Source organism: Furipterus horrens, unplaced genomic scaffold, assembly GCF_987537825.1.
Source record: "Furipterus horrens unplaced genomic scaffold, mFurHor1.1.pri manual_scaffold_8, whole genome shotgun sequence".
Classification (NCBI taxonomy): Eukaryota; Metazoa; Chordata; class Mammalia; order Chiroptera; family Furipteridae; genus Furipterus; species Furipterus horrens.
In genome coordinates, this window is record NW_028327178.1 from 93894895 (window position 1) to 93910258 (window position 15364).

At 40.2% G+C, this 15364-nt stretch overlaps 1 protein-coding gene and 1 pseudogene across 1 annotated transcript in view; one reads left to right on the forward strand and one right to left on the reverse strand.

Annotated features, from left to right (window-relative positions):
• The first annotated feature begins 702 nt into the window (after positions 1 to 702).
• Positions 703 to 1595, forward strand: LOC150003521 (protein S100-A11 pseudogene; annotated as a pseudogene).
• Positions 1596 to 6740: 5145 nt separating this feature from the next.
• The window catches only part of RBL1 (RB transcriptional corepressor like 1), a 68840-nt gene continuing 60216 nt past the window's right edge, over positions 6741 to 15364 (reverse strand). Inside the window, exons 20-22 of the mRNA XM_090286371.1 lie at positions 10727 to 10875; positions 9033 to 9197; positions 6741 to 7558 (exon numbers count right to left, since the gene is read on the reverse strand). Coding sequence (XP_090142497.1) covers positions 7388 to 7558; positions 9033 to 9197; positions 10727 to 10875 — 485 coding nt within the window. The 3' untranslated portion in view covers positions 6741 to 7387. The remainder of the gene's footprint in view (positions 7559 to 9032; positions 9198 to 10726; positions 10876 to 15364) is intronic.

Consider the following 15364-nt stretch of genomic DNA (forward strand, 5'->3'; position numbering starts at 1 on the left):
ACAAGTTAAGAGCATAGGAAAGGCTGGGATGGTCTAGCAAGTGCTGTGACCTGATACTTGAACAGAGACCCAAATGAAGTAAGGGAGCCTATTTGGTGCTCCACTATATGATGCATTTTCTTTAGTGGTCTAACAACCCTGCATCATAATGTTGTAAATAATGCCTGAGTCTTAACTTTGCAAACATTAGACCCACTAAACAAAATTTATTCCAAATGCCAATATCTGAAAGAAATTCAACCAAAAAAAAAAAAAAAAAAAAAAAACCCAAAAAACAAATCCCACCCAAAACCCTGTTAATTTTTCTTTGTTTGATGATGAAATAATCTAAATAATGGTACATTCATACATCGGCACACAAGCATCAGAGTTGTCACAGAAGTATAATTTAGACATTGCACAGATGACTCTGATATACTAAGTGATACATATGATCCATTTTTAGCTAAAAATACATAATATATCCATTGAAAAAAGTCTAGGAGGATTCACATCAAGAGGTGGCTGCTATGTGGAGCAAATGGAACTCCTACACATTGCTGGTGGGATGTAAAATGGTCCACTTTGAAAAAGGACATGACAATATCTTATAAAGTTAAACATATATTTACCATTTGGTCCAGCAATCTAACTCATGAGGGAATAAAAGAGAAATAAAAATATATGTTCAGCTGCTGCTTCTGCACCTTGTTCCACTCCAACATGGCAAAAATGTCCAGCCCTACGAAGTCTGCACGGTGCATCAAGTCTCTTATTGCTATCTCCCAGAGGTATACAGAAAGGACAGCAACAGCTACATCCTCTCCAACACTGAGTTTCTAACTTTTATGAATACAGAACAGGCTGCCTTGACAAAGAACTGGAAGGACCCTGGTGTCCTTGACTGCATCATGAAGAAACTGGACATCAACTGTGATGGGCAGCTAGAGTTCCAATAATTTCCTTTTCTTTCTTTTTTAAAATCCTCACCCAAGGATATATTTACTGATTTTTAAAAAAAATTTTTTTAAATTAATTAATTTGTTTATTTATTTATTTTTAGAGAGAGGGGAAAGGAGAAAGAGAGGGAGAGAAACATCACTGTGTGGTTACCTCTCACTCGCGCCCCCAACTGGGGACCTGACGTGCAACCTAGTCATGTGCCCTGACTGGGAATTGAACCAGCGACACTTGGCTCGCAGGCCGAGGCTCAATCCACTGCGCCACAGCAGCCAGGGCCATATGTTTACTAATCTTTGAGAGAGAGGAAGGGGGAAAGAGAGAAACACAGACGTGAGAGAGAAACATTGACCGGCTGCCTCCCGTATGTGTCGCAACTGGATATTGAACCTGCAGCCTACGTTTGTGCCATCTGGGAATCAAACCTGCAACCTTTTGATGTATGGGGTGATGTTCCAATCAACTGAGCCACTAGCCAGGGCAATTTCCAAGTATTTCTTAATTTTATTGGTGGTATGGCATTAGTTTGCTGTGAGCCCCTTAGCCATTCCCAGAAGTATATGCGAGGAGCCTTTGGAGCTGGCCTCCAGACCCACCCCCTTTCCTTCCAGCTTCTCAGTCACCATCTCCTCACAGACCATACATACCCTGCCTGAGCCCAACATACCCAGCACTACATGCAGGCCCTTCCTGCTGGTAGTAACAAAACATATTTTTAAACACACACACAAAAATGTTCAAAGACTTGCATGCAAATTTTCATAATTATTAATAGCCCCAAACTGGAAACAATCCAAATGGTTATCAACTGGTGAATAAATAATGATATACCCATAGTATGGGAAAGTGTTCAGCAATAAAAAGAAATATTTACACATACAACATGAATCTTAAAAACATTATACTAAGTGGCAGAACTCAAATTCAAAAAGACTACATGCTGTATATATAATTTATATAAAATCTAGAAAAGACAAAACTATAAGGACAAAAAGCAGACCTGTTATTACCTGGGTGTATAGTGGGGAGGATATGGAGAAGGCAGGTAAGAAGATCCAAGGGTACAAGAAAACTTGAAAGTGATGAAAATGTTCTATATATGGATTATGGTGGTAGTTATAAACTATCTGTAATTAAAATTCATCAACTGTATACTTAAAATGAATGCATTTTGAAAAATATTTTAAAATATGCTATTCATTTTAGTTTTAAAAAGATATTATTTATTTTTAGAGAGAGGGAAAGGGAGGGAGAAAGAGAGGGAGAGAAATGTCCATATGCGAGGGAAATATCAGTTGCCTCTTGCATTGCACATCCCCAACTGGGGACCTGGGTTACAACCCAGGCATATGTCCTGAAAGGGAATCAAACCGCCGACCCTTCCGTTCACAGGTCAGCACTCAATCCACTGAGCCACACCAGCCAGGGCTAGATTGTCTTTAATAAGATTAACAATCCCTTAACGTTGAGAAGCAAAGCCAGAAGGTCTCTACAGTGCTTGAGGGTAAAGATCACTTGGAACTGAAGTTAAAAACAAAATTCCTGTGTCCTTCCCCAGGTGACTGACTGTCATGAGTGGGCCTAAGAATCTGTATTGCTAAAATGTGTCAGTGGGTAATCCTTATCCTTGGGCAAGTTAGAAAACAGCTGCTCTGAAATAAAAATCAGATTTTTGTAATTATCCACTTAAAACTAAAATCTCTTTAATGTCTCCCCATCCCCTACTGCAGTGGTTCTTAACCTTAGGTGCTCACCTAAGGAGTATTTAAAAATCCTGATGCAGGCAGTTACCCAAACCAATTAAATCAGAAATCTCTGGGGAAGCTCCCACGTTGCAGCCACTGTTGACAAACAATGGAAATGATTAAGCCTAAGCTCCTTAACAAAGCCTAGAAAGTCCAACCATGAAAAAGCCCTACCTACTTTTCTAGTCCTGCTTTGCACACATTTGCATGTACACGCTACACTCCAGTCTCACTAAACTGCCTGAAATTCCTGCCTCTAGGCCTTTTACAGTTATGTTCTCTGAATGCTTCCACTGACCTGGCAAACAGTTATTCATCCCTAAGAACAAAATTACCACTTAGCCTTCCCTTTAGGGACCTGACACATTTACCCAGGCACAGTGAATCCTTCCTTTCTTTGTGCTAACACCAGCCCTTTTTGCATAGAGCTATTACTCTACTTATCAGATTATATTAATGGGCCACAAATATATATCGAGCACAGGAACTATGGGGTGGTTCATGTTTATATCCCTAACACCTAAGGGCTGGGAATAGAGTACGCAGCCATTGATGTTTGTTGACTTAACGTACTGTAAAAAAAACAAAAGTAAAACAAGACTATTAAAAAAAAGCATTAAAATCTTAATTAGAAAAGAATTTTTAAGCTGTGAATCTCATGTGGAGAAATACACCTGAAAGCACTCCTGAGAGAGAAGCCTTTTCCTTATTTCAGTATCATAATTTGGTCCACATGCTTATTCTAAGGTCTCTTAAAAAAGAGGTGAAATTCACCTAAATAAAATTAAGCAGTTTTAAGTAAAATTCAGTGTCACTTAGTAAACTCACATTATGCAACCACTACCTATATATTAAGCTCCAAAATAATTTTTAAAAAATTTTATTTGTTGATTTTAGAGAGAGGAAGGAAGAAAGGTGGAGAGTGGGAGGGAGGGGGGAGGGCGAGAGGGAGAGAAAGAGAAGCATTGCTTTGTTGTCCCACTTACTTATGCGTTCATTGGTTGTTTCTTAAACCTTGGCGTATAGGGATGATGCTCTAACTAACTGAGCTAGCTGGTCAGGGCAGTTCCAAATGCTTTTCATCACCCTAAAGGAAAACCCTGCATTTATCAAGCAGTCAGTCATCCGCATGCTCTTCGTAGCTCTTGGAAACTACCAGGAATATTAACTTTTAGGTTACACTAAAATATTCAAAAGATATAAAGCAGATTTTAAAGAGATGTAGATTCTAAATGGTCGCGCAACTGATTCTAGTCACACAGAAAAGAGCACAAGTATAGTTTTTTTCAATAATCTCAAAAACTCCAATGTTTTATTAACAATTGTATGTACATTAACATCAAGTCTTGAAAACTGATAAAACATGTTCAGAGTTTCTTATATAGTCAATGTACAAATGCTCACTTATATTCTGCACATTAATAATGACGATGAAAATGACACAATAGTTATAGCTACATAAAAATATACACAAGGATTAAAGACAGACTTGATGTTATTTGGCTTATAATGTGTAGATACTACACACAAAAAGGAGAATGTAATTTTCAGAAAAGTAAAACGTGACCAAAATTACTTTTCTTCTTAGAATTTAAAAATAAAATTCCTGACAAAAGTAATTACTAATTTATAGGCAAATATTAGACTAATTCAAAGTAGCTAGGGTTAGACACAGCTTAAGTTAAACACTTTGCATTTTAAAAAATAAGATTTTTCAGCCAAAAATATACATTTGATAACATTTTCTCAAAAGTAATTATGAATGGCTTACCTATATCCTTCCAGATTCTGAAAACACACTAGAAAAAGTGAATACTGAACAGCTGACTCTTTGGAAAGTTGTACCCCCCCTGCCTAGTCCTGGAAAACATCCTTAATCAGATCCTAATGGGAAATTCACAATGCACCAATAATACTGAGAACAAAGAGGAGAAAATGATAACCAGTTGTTTTACTGATGTAATTTGTAATTATAAGGTACGGGGATGTTAATGTAGTTTAGAAAAAGGTTCAATTAGACATTGAGAATGACTAATCTTATGATGACCTCAACAAAAGTATTTTACACATTCTCAAGATGCTACTTCATTAATAGGAAATTTAGTTTCTAAAACTATTACCTGTATTTTACTTTACTGGCTTGAGAAGCAGCTTCCTGTTTTGAGAATTACACAATGTAATATAATCATGTATAGTTAAGTTAAAAAGGTTCAGAAAACAAAATGACACTAGCTTTAAAAAGGAGCAAGTACCGGACTTCCGGCCAAGATGGAGGCTTAGACGGACACGCTAGGTCTCCCTCTACAACTATAGAGGAATACAACTACTTCAAAACAAAGGATAACTAGAAATTCCAGAAAATAAAACTACACGGAAGTCCAACATATGAAGTTATAAACCAGCGGTGCCATTTGGGCAGGTAAGAGTTAAAGTGGGCAGTGCTGTTTGCGGTCGCACCTGGGACAGCGGCGGGGCTGCGAGGAATCCGGGCTGCGCAAGCCCCTGGCGGTGCCCCCGGCGAGGAGTCCTGGCTACGCAAGCCCCTGGCGGTGCGCGACCCCGGCGAGGAATCCCGGCGGCCAAGCCCAGCGGCCAAGCCCCTGGCGGTGCGCGACTCCGGAGCTGGGGAGAGCGGCCGCTGCATCGCCTTGAACAGTGAGGCCCAGGGGGGCGGGAGGACGGATCCCGGTCTCCTAGCTGAATAACTGTGTGAATCCATCTTGGACCCCCGCCCCCAAAGAAAGCACCACAGAGCTGCGAAATAGGTCGTGGACAGGCAGGCGCCGGTCGCTAATTTGTGACGCGTACACAGGCACTGCCCCCGACAGCCAGCCCAAGAAAACAAAACGCATCTGTCAAAATGAGGCAGGCAACTTTAGAAATACCGGTAACACAACTCACCAGGCAGCAGATAGAGAACCTGACAGATGAACAGATAAGAAACCTGTCAGAGGCTCAGTTCTGGGCCACTGTTATCAGGTGGCTTACAGAATTCACAAAAGAGCAGGAAAAAGATATGAAAGAAGCGAAAAACTTTCATAACGAAAGGAACAAAACAGCATACGAGACAGAAGGAAAGGAAATAAAATCCAGAGTTCATTTCAACAAACTGGAATATGGAGAAGGAACAAGCAGTCAACCAATGCAGCGAGAGGAAATGGGAAGCAACAATGAAAGGATCAGAAACCTCTGGGACAGCTATAAAAGGCCCAACATAAGAATCATTGGTTTGCCAGAGAATGAGGAAGATGAACTAGAACTTGAAAAATTGAGTGAAAATATAATAAAGGAGAACTTCCCAGACTTGGGGAAGGGAACAGACCTGCAGGTCCAGGAAGCAAGGAGAGTTCCCAAGAGACTGGACCCAGGGAGAACCACTCCAAGACACATTATAATCAAAATGTCAAAAATTAAAGATAAAGAGAGAATCTTAAAAGCAGCAAGAGAGAAGAAAAGAATTATGTACAAAGGGGTCCCAATTAGACTATCAGCTGACTTCTCAAGGGAAACCCTACAGGCAAGAAGAGACTGGCAAGAAATATTCAAAGTAATGAAAATCCAAAACCTACAACCACGAATACTCTATCCAGCGAAATTGTCATTCAGAATAGAAGGACAGAGAAAGTGTTTCCAGGACAAAATAAAACTGAAAGAGTTCATTAGATCCAAACCACTGTTATATGAGATGTTAAAGGGACTGGTTTAAAAAAAAACAGAAGCTAGGGAGATGAAACAAAGGCAAACTAAATAGGCAACGAGAGTGGAAGAGGAACTGTGGGTACGGGAAGCATATTGGGGGGAGGTCAACAGGGAGGGGGAATGGGGAAAGGGAGGGAGATGATATAGGAATTGGGGATCAAGGTAGGAGGGAATGGAATAGACGGAGAGAGGTTGGGAGGAACTGTATGCACAACTAATGGACATAATCTAAAAGGGGGGGACAACTGGAGGGAGGGGGGCCACCGGGTGGAGGGGAGCAGAGGGAAGGGAAATTGGCACAAATGTAATAATTTAATCAATAAAACACATTAAATCTGAAAAAAAAAAAAAAAAAAGGAGCAAGTACCCCTTTCATTAGGTTGTGACACCAGGGTAAGAGGGCTTAGGGTTGGAAAGCAAGGAGTGGGGGCAGTGCTTGGGCTCAGGTACAAATCTGCTGATGCTCAAGGAGAGAAGGGCGGGGGAGGGATCTAGACAACCTAGAATGGTACGGCACCCAGATGTGGACGTACCACAGTGGATCATCCTCTGGCCTAGCTGCTATGGGAACCAACCCCTACTCAATACCAAATTGAGAACACAAATACCTCAAAGCACACATACCAAAAATAGATTATTAATCCTCATATTACAAAGCACAGAAGGAGGAGATATTTGATTATTTTAAAAAGGGAGCTAAAAAATTATGAGGTTCCTCTTTACTTCATTTTAAAAACTAACCCAAGGAACAAACATTAAAAAAATCCTAGAATGATTAATGTGTTTAAAAGGCACTTAAAACACTCCTTTTCAATCCAGCTCAAAATACATCTCTGTCAACTACGTTGTGGATGAATGTTAAAAAAAAGCATATAATTTTTGTGTAATTTTTCTTATAACTCAGTGATATTTACCATCTACAGGGTTGAAAGTTTTGAAGGACAGAGCCCCAACTTTCTGCAAAACAACCTGGAAGTGCTTTTATCACAGAAACAGGAAAGGCACTAATGATTTGCTCTTTCACTGACAACATCCTGTAGTCTTTTAAGTAAAACATCATCATTTTCTTGACAGAGGCGTTTGGCAGGCGATTCTGCATCACCATCAATGGCTATCACTCGCTTCTTGGTTCTCTGTTCACCTCGCCTTATCATGTTGTTGATATCTTTCAAACTCTGTGCAAAAACAGAGGACATGCATGAGTAAAAGGGGGAAGGGGGGAAATAGCAGCAAAAACTAAGCTTTCTTCTGCCCTCTATCCTTTATCCAAAGTGAGACAATGGGGTACAGATTATTTTTCTGAATCAAGGCTAACCAAACAAAGATAATTAGAATTAATCTTTTCAGGGATTTTGAAAAATGGAATTTACCCTATAGCAGTGGTTCTCAGAGCTGCACACAGAGCAGATGCAGAAGCAGCAGCTAGGAACTTATTAGAAATGCAAATTCTCAAGCCTCACCCTATACCTAATGAATCAAACAATGGGGGAGGAGCCCAGAAATTATGTTTCACCCAGCTCTCCAGGTGATTCTGATGCTCCCTAAAGTTTGAGATCCTCCTTCTACACCAATGTTTTTAAAGCTGTAATGACCCTACTAATGATCAGATTCAGATTAAGAAGGGCTGGTGTGAGGCCTGAGAGCCTGCCTTTCTAAAATGCTCCCAAGGGATGCTGATATTGCTGGTCTGAAAACCACACTCTCATTAGCGAGGCCTTGGAGAAGTGTTTCCTAACAGCTGTGCATCAGCGTTGTGTAGGGAACCTGACTGCCAGAGCTTTGTGATTCAGCAGATCTACAGGACAGGTATCTGTGTTCAACAAGCTCTCCAGGTGATTCTGACTTATGGTTTTGAAATCACTGCCTTAGGAGTCAGTTGGTCCCAACTCCAATTTCATGCAAGAATCTCTTCTAAACATTGTTATAGGAAATCGACCTCTATGAAGAGGAAATACCATTCTGTGAGGTACTCTATCTCAGGGTGCCTTGTTTGCTAAGTATCATAGGAGTTCAACAGATGTTTGTGGAACTGAATGAGAAACTCATGAGTTAAGGAGCTGCCCTTGTATTTGGGATGAGTTGCAATTTGTCCCAGTACAATTTCTTCCAGTTGGCAGTGATCTGGCTTCTGGAGACATACTGAATCTATCTGCTTAACAGCCCTTGAAATACTGGAAAACAGCAATCATGTTCCTGTCACATCTTCATCAGTGTACAGGAATAACCACAGAGCTGTCTGTCTAAATAAAAGGAGGCCTCTTTTCACACTTTTTACTATCCTGTTACCATCCACTAAATGAACTTCTACTTGTAAGGCCTTTCTTTAAACTTAATGTACCCCATATCTGGCCACTAGCAGGTGTTGCCTTACTGGTCCCTTCTCAAGATCATGCTTGAGCAGAGAGAAACACTGAACTCTTGCAGTGAGCTTCTCCATACCACATCACTAGCATTGGATTGAGCTACTCAAGTGAATACACTGCTCTTGATCACAGGAAACTTGCCATAGTAACAGTTCTTTAGTAGTATTTATTAGTAGTAACTATGCAAAAAAGAAAGTAAGATTAAGTATTACTAACTGGTAATCTCAAATAAATTTTTAACACATGCACATAAGTTGTTTAGGAGTAAAGTTTGTGTGCACCGTACCTTAGAAGGGCTGCCGTTGAACTTATACAGCAGAGCAGTCCTTGGCGTAAGGCCTGGCCCGTTCTTGTGCGGGGAAACGTAAATGGAGTGTTGCTGGGAAACGCGGCGTGGCGAGCCTGGCTGTTGCTTAATATGGGGAAAAGGAGAGAGAGGTGGAGCTTCCATCTGAAATAACCAGAAAGTGAGTTGTTTTAAGATAAGTATTCTTTCTTTTTTAGAATTCTATCACATTTTTATTCTTATTGGCAACTCCTAGTTAGGAATCAGCTATATTTATGGCTGAAAAAGGCAAACAAATAGTTTATTACCCCTCATTTTTCAATAATTACTAAGAGAGGAACTAAAATTGATTTTCCTAGAACTTTCAGAAAATCCTGAAGAATTCTAGGTAAGATACCAGAAGCAGTAGGCCAGGAGTATAGGAACCCCAAATCCATTCTCAGCAAGTAGGGGCAAAGAATAATCATGTCCTAACACTTGTAATAAGAATCTTTCTTGACACAAACATACCTACAATCAAAGCAGTAGCAAAGAGCATAAAAGAGAGGCAGAGAATTCTATGAGCCAGCAGGATGAGTCCAACATGGAACAAATATGTTAATGGAATGTTGAGACTTTATATTAAAATGCAAAAGATTTAAAAATCAAGTTAGGTGATCAGGGTCTCAGTTTATACTGGTTTACTTGGAATCAACTCAGTTTATATACTGGTCGTCGTCGGCAGCCGTCCGTCTCGAGAGACGATGGTGTAGCTTCTCAAGAGTCTATCTGCACCGCCGAGAATGGCTGTGCAGTCCGACTCGGGAGTGACATGGTATCTGTCTCCTCCCGTGTTGAATCGACATCTTGTGATGACGCTGAAGCTACAGAGCCTGGGCAGGGTGATATGGAGGGTCTGCTGTTGCCCATGCAGCAGACCCCCCCTCTCTTCGCAGCTGAAGGGTCCAAGGGAAAGACGGAGTCAATACAGCTTGGGTTCAGGTGCGCCGCAGGAGTTGCCGGTGTTGACTACAACGTCAAACCGCCTTAGGGACTCCGGCTCCGGATTTTCTGTCGGGGTTTACTCCCTTAGCCTTTCCCCTGAAGAGGTATGCCGCAAGGCAGCGGAGGTTTTTTTGGAGTCAGAGTTTTCCTTCTCTGATGTACCCTGACTGGAAGATCGAACCAGCGACACTTAGCTCGCAGGCCGACGCTCAATCCACTGAGCTAAACCAGCCAGGGCCATTATATACTGGTATACTACTAGTATTCACAAACCTGCTGATACTGCCAAATCTAGGATCTGCATAAAAATTTCTTAGTGTTGCCACAATTTGTAATTCAGGCCTATCTATTTCCTTTTCTCTTTATCTTGAGAAAAACATTCATCTCATAAATATAACAATGGAAGTTAAAAACAAGAGAAAAATTACCAGAATTGATCCCCCCCCCCTCCCGCCGTGTTCCTATCTAGTTCTTGCCCATGTATACATAATTTCTAGCAACATAATCACATTATGGATAAAATTTCCATGATGTCCTCTGGTCTCTGCTGCATGATAGCCTTAATCACTCTCTGCTTAATTACTAGTATATTTTATCCTACATAACACATCGATGAGGCTTTAACTCTGAAACACTTATCTAGCAAAATAAACTCACAGTAATCCAACTATGATTATGACAACAATAAAGCAGTAAAAGATAAAACGTACCATATGGTCCTGATTTGACAAGTCATATTTCAAAGCAAATAACTTCACTCTTCCTACATATACTGTATTGTAAAATTTGATAAGATCGCCTCTTTCCTCTCTCACTGGTGCACTGGAACAATCAGGTGTTTTTGTAACATCTTCCAAGTCTGTTAAAAGAATTCAGTGTTGTGACAGATGTACTTTAATATAAAAGCTGATTTAGATTATAACTCTATAATATTTTTAAAAAATAAAATAAACACAAACCTTTATGTAAAGCAATCAATGTTTTTAGAAAAGGTCAGAAATCTACAAATATTATGCATAAATTAAATGAGAATCTTGAGAAGTACAAACATATAAACTTAAGGTGGATCTCTTTTCTTTAGATACCACTTCAGCAACCAGAGCTTTTGATCTCACTGTCACAGGTGGGTGGCCCTTAAGAGAGCACCAGCCCTGGGTTGGGGTTTAGCTAAACTAAGCTCTAGAGTGTGGGTGGCAGTGACAATCCCTAAAATTCAGATAATAAAAGGGCCTGCACGTATTCATGTTGGCTCTTTGAGAAAGATGGATAGACTAAAAGGTAAGGCATATCCTCATAGATTAAGAAGCATGATAAATTGCTTGTGTTTATTTGCAAATACATGGCAGATGACAGGTGTTCAAAGAGCCTAACTTCCCGATGCACAACAGGAACCTTAGTGCCCAGTTTATAGCTAGCATCCTTAGTTGTAAAATGACAGCTTGCCCCAAGGTACTTTTTATTATTTACTGGTGTAACTCTGGGATATTGCTTGTGACAACAGGCAAAACTTTATTCTACTCTTTTTTGGGGAGAAGAGTATTATTATAAACCACTTTGTACTTCAACGTACAAAAATCACCTGCTTATAGGAGCTAAGAAAACGACTGGCTATTAGAAAGAATTCGGCATATGAAAAAAGTTCTCATTCTTATTTTTTAATCCTCACCCAAGGGGATATGTTTGATTTTTTGTTTTTAAGAGGGTAGGCGGGGGGAGGGGGCAGGTCGCGGGGGAGGGGAGAGAGGGAGAGAGAGAGAGAGAGAGATCAATTGTTTGCCTCCCACATACACCCCAACTGGGGATCAAACCTGCAATCTAGGTTATGTGGTATATACCCTGACCAGAGATCAAAACCACAACCTTTTGGTGTACAGGATGACACTCCAACCAACTGAGCCACTGGCCAGGGCAAAAGTTCTCATTCTTCTTTCTTTTTTCCCCCCTTTAAAAAAAATATATTTTCATTTTTAAAGAGGGGGAAGGGTGAGAGAAAGATGAATGTGCAAGAGAAACATAGATGGTTGCCTCTCACACGCGCCTACCTAGGGACCTGCCAGCAACCCAGGCATGTGCCCTGACTGGGAATCTAGCCAGTGACCTTTCGGTTTGTGGGACAACGCCCAACCCACTGAGCTACACCAGTGTGGGAAAAAGCTCTCATTCTTAATACACTGGGCTGCAAACACTGAGAATATGGGTAGAAGTATGCTTCCACCCTAGGAAAACCAGAAAACTCAAACATGGTCCACTGGCCAAACATCCCAGGGAATCTCCAAATGGATCTCAGTCCCAATTTGCATGTCTCTTTCACTCTTGCTATTTTTGAAGGATCTTAAAAGCAGGTAAAAAGCTACGTGGTTGAATAAGTTGAGGAAATGCTGCATATTATATCCTCCTCTTGGAAATTCAGAATACATGTTAGTATATTAAGAGTTCTGCAGTTGGAAAAAACCACATGTTCACTTTAATCCCGTATTTCTCAATTTTTTAATGCACAGTCCCTCTTCCCCATGACACTTACTATCATCCTGAAGAACACTGTTGCAAGGTAAACTGGCTTGGTAATAGCTATTGCAGGTTATTCTAATTATATAGATCAATTAAAAGTATTAAATGTCCTCCTTGGATTAGAAATTTTTAGAAGCAGCGACTATATAGTCTTCATATTTCTGTCATTGTAATTCCAGTTGTTAATATTTACATAAGATCAGGGGCTATACTAAGTTTGAAGGAAGGAAATATTTAAAAATCTGGCACCTAGAATTCTAACAAAACATGATTTTATTTAGCTGTGTATTTTTAAATTTAAAAACAGAAAACAAAATGTCAGTTACCCTTTATGCAGGACAAAGGTCTCTACCTTTCAACTCCTTTCAGGACTCTAGCACTCTGAAATTAAAGCCTTAGGAGGCCTGGTAACTATCTTATCACATATGCATTAGGATATGGAATTTATGAAAGACTGGGAGAGAGAAGGAGATCAAAGGTTTGCTTGACTGGTACTATAATTGTTACAAATCTGTTTCCCCTCAGGGGATAAAAGAAAACCTCCGCCTAATATAATTTGAGGCACATGGTAATATATTTGTAAAGTGAACCAATGAACTATTAAAAAAATTATTTTCAAATTTTCAATTACAGTTGAAGATTTAGTTTCAATAGTGCAGCATAGTGATTAGACATTTATATTACTTATGAAGTGATCCCTCCAATAATCCTAGTACCCGCCTGACACTATACAGTTATTATATTATTGACTATATTCCCTATGTTATATTTTACATCCCCATGTGGTTGTCTTTTTAATATTGGAAGATTTTTTCTTTTTCCTGCATAGAACCTACCCTTCCTATAAGGCTGCCTTAAACCAGGTGATCTTGTGTGTCACACAGAGGTGGGAGAAAAAGAATGAAGGCAGGCAGGCTATAACAGTTCCTCCACTCTGGGAATGAATTGTGTCTCAGGAGTGAACTGCCACACAATACAATTAATAAATGTGCTTCTAGAATGACATTTTCTCTCAATGCATCCCTGGGCGTTGTTGTCTTCAGATACATTTCTACAGCAGAAGCTGATTAAATGAGCAGCACACTCTAGAAATGAACTGTAAAATGCCATTGCAGAGTCTGTGTCCTGTCTTCCTATAGCTGGAGAGCAGACAGTTGTGAAAGGTTTCCCCACTGCTTCCATCACCAAGGAGAAGATCATTTACAATGCAGAACCAGCTACAGCAGAGCATGCAAGAACTGCAGATCACAGCAGCATCTTTTCAGGTATTAAGAAAGGGAGTCATTTTTCTACTACTTAAAAGTTTTCTATAAATAATGTCATGGTCACTTTCTATTGTCATGTGGTTAGTGGATGAGAAGCATCAGTGTGTCCAAGAGGGAAATCATCAACTGAGCAAATACATGAATAGTCTTAGATTTAACTTTTCATTTCCTGATCCCGGTGTCTACTCAGTACCAGGATATTATCTGTTAATATTTAGTGACCTTTGGAATTTAGATACACAACTGACTTGATCTCTGCCAAGTCATACCTCATTTTGTGTTTGATAAGCCCTTCAGACAGATACCAATTCTCTGAACATCTGTTTCAGAAGGAAATGCTTTATGGATCTTCTGTGAAAGGGGTTAAACTCTGAGAATTATAGCTAAGGCTGAAGTACTACTGGTACTAAATAACCCCTAATAAAGCAAAGGTTTTTCCAGAGGGATCTGAACATATCAGAAATTATGGAATTATTGATACAAACCAGACACTAGAAGAATTCTTAGTTTTTCCTTTTTCATAATTCTCAGTCTGTGACATTTTGTTCTTGCTATTCTTCATGCCTTGTCTCTGACTTCTCAGATTTTCAAGGGCTCCAATTCTTGCCTCATTCCTTCCAGTCAAGAACTCCTCCCTAGTAGCACCACATGCTCATTGTGTGAAATGCAAGACTGCCAATATCTAGGGTCCAGAACTTCTGTCAGGCGAGAGCAATGATTTCCTAGAAATTTCTTCACTGTTCCAACTGTCAAAAAACTCTAAATTAGAATATTGCCTGGCTATGCTGGTTAGGCTTCTAGTTCACGGAATTTTTTTATTCCTAGATTTATAGTATCTTTGGGTAGGAAAAGACCTAATTAAGCTAAATTCCCTATCTACATCCAACCGTTTAGAAATGAGATGGACATGTTTCCTACTTCAACCACTATGAATTAATTTCCCTATCCCATCAGAGAAAAGATAGTCTTAAAGCATCCCAACTTCAAGATACATGATTTTCCTTGCGCAATGAACTATTATAACTCCGTAATTTTCCCTACGGTTCCCATGAGTAAGAGAAATGTCTCTTTTTTTGGATTATCAATATAACACTGTCAAGCAATTAAAATATGGCTTTATATAAATCGCCACATCAGGGCACATCAGAGAAGGAAAACTCTGACTCCAAAAAACCTCCGCTGCCTTGCGGCATACCTCTTCAGAGGAAAGGCTAAGGGAGTAAACCCCGACAGAAAATCTGGAGCCGGAGTCCCTAAGGCGGTTTGACGTTGTAGTCAACACCGGCAACTCCTGCGGCGCACCTGAAGCCAAGCTGTATTGACTCGTCTTTCCCTTGGACCCTTCAGCTGCGAAGAGAGGAGGGGTCTGCTGCCTGGGCAACAGCAGACCCTCCATATCACCCTGCCCAGGCTCTGTAGCTTCAGCTTCACTGAAGAGGACACTCCAGCGTCATCGCAAGATGTCGATTCAACACGGGAGGAGACAGATACCGTGTCACTCCCGAGTCGGACTGCACAACCATTCTCGGCGGTGCAGATAGACTCTTAAGAAGCTACACCATCGTCTCTCGAGAC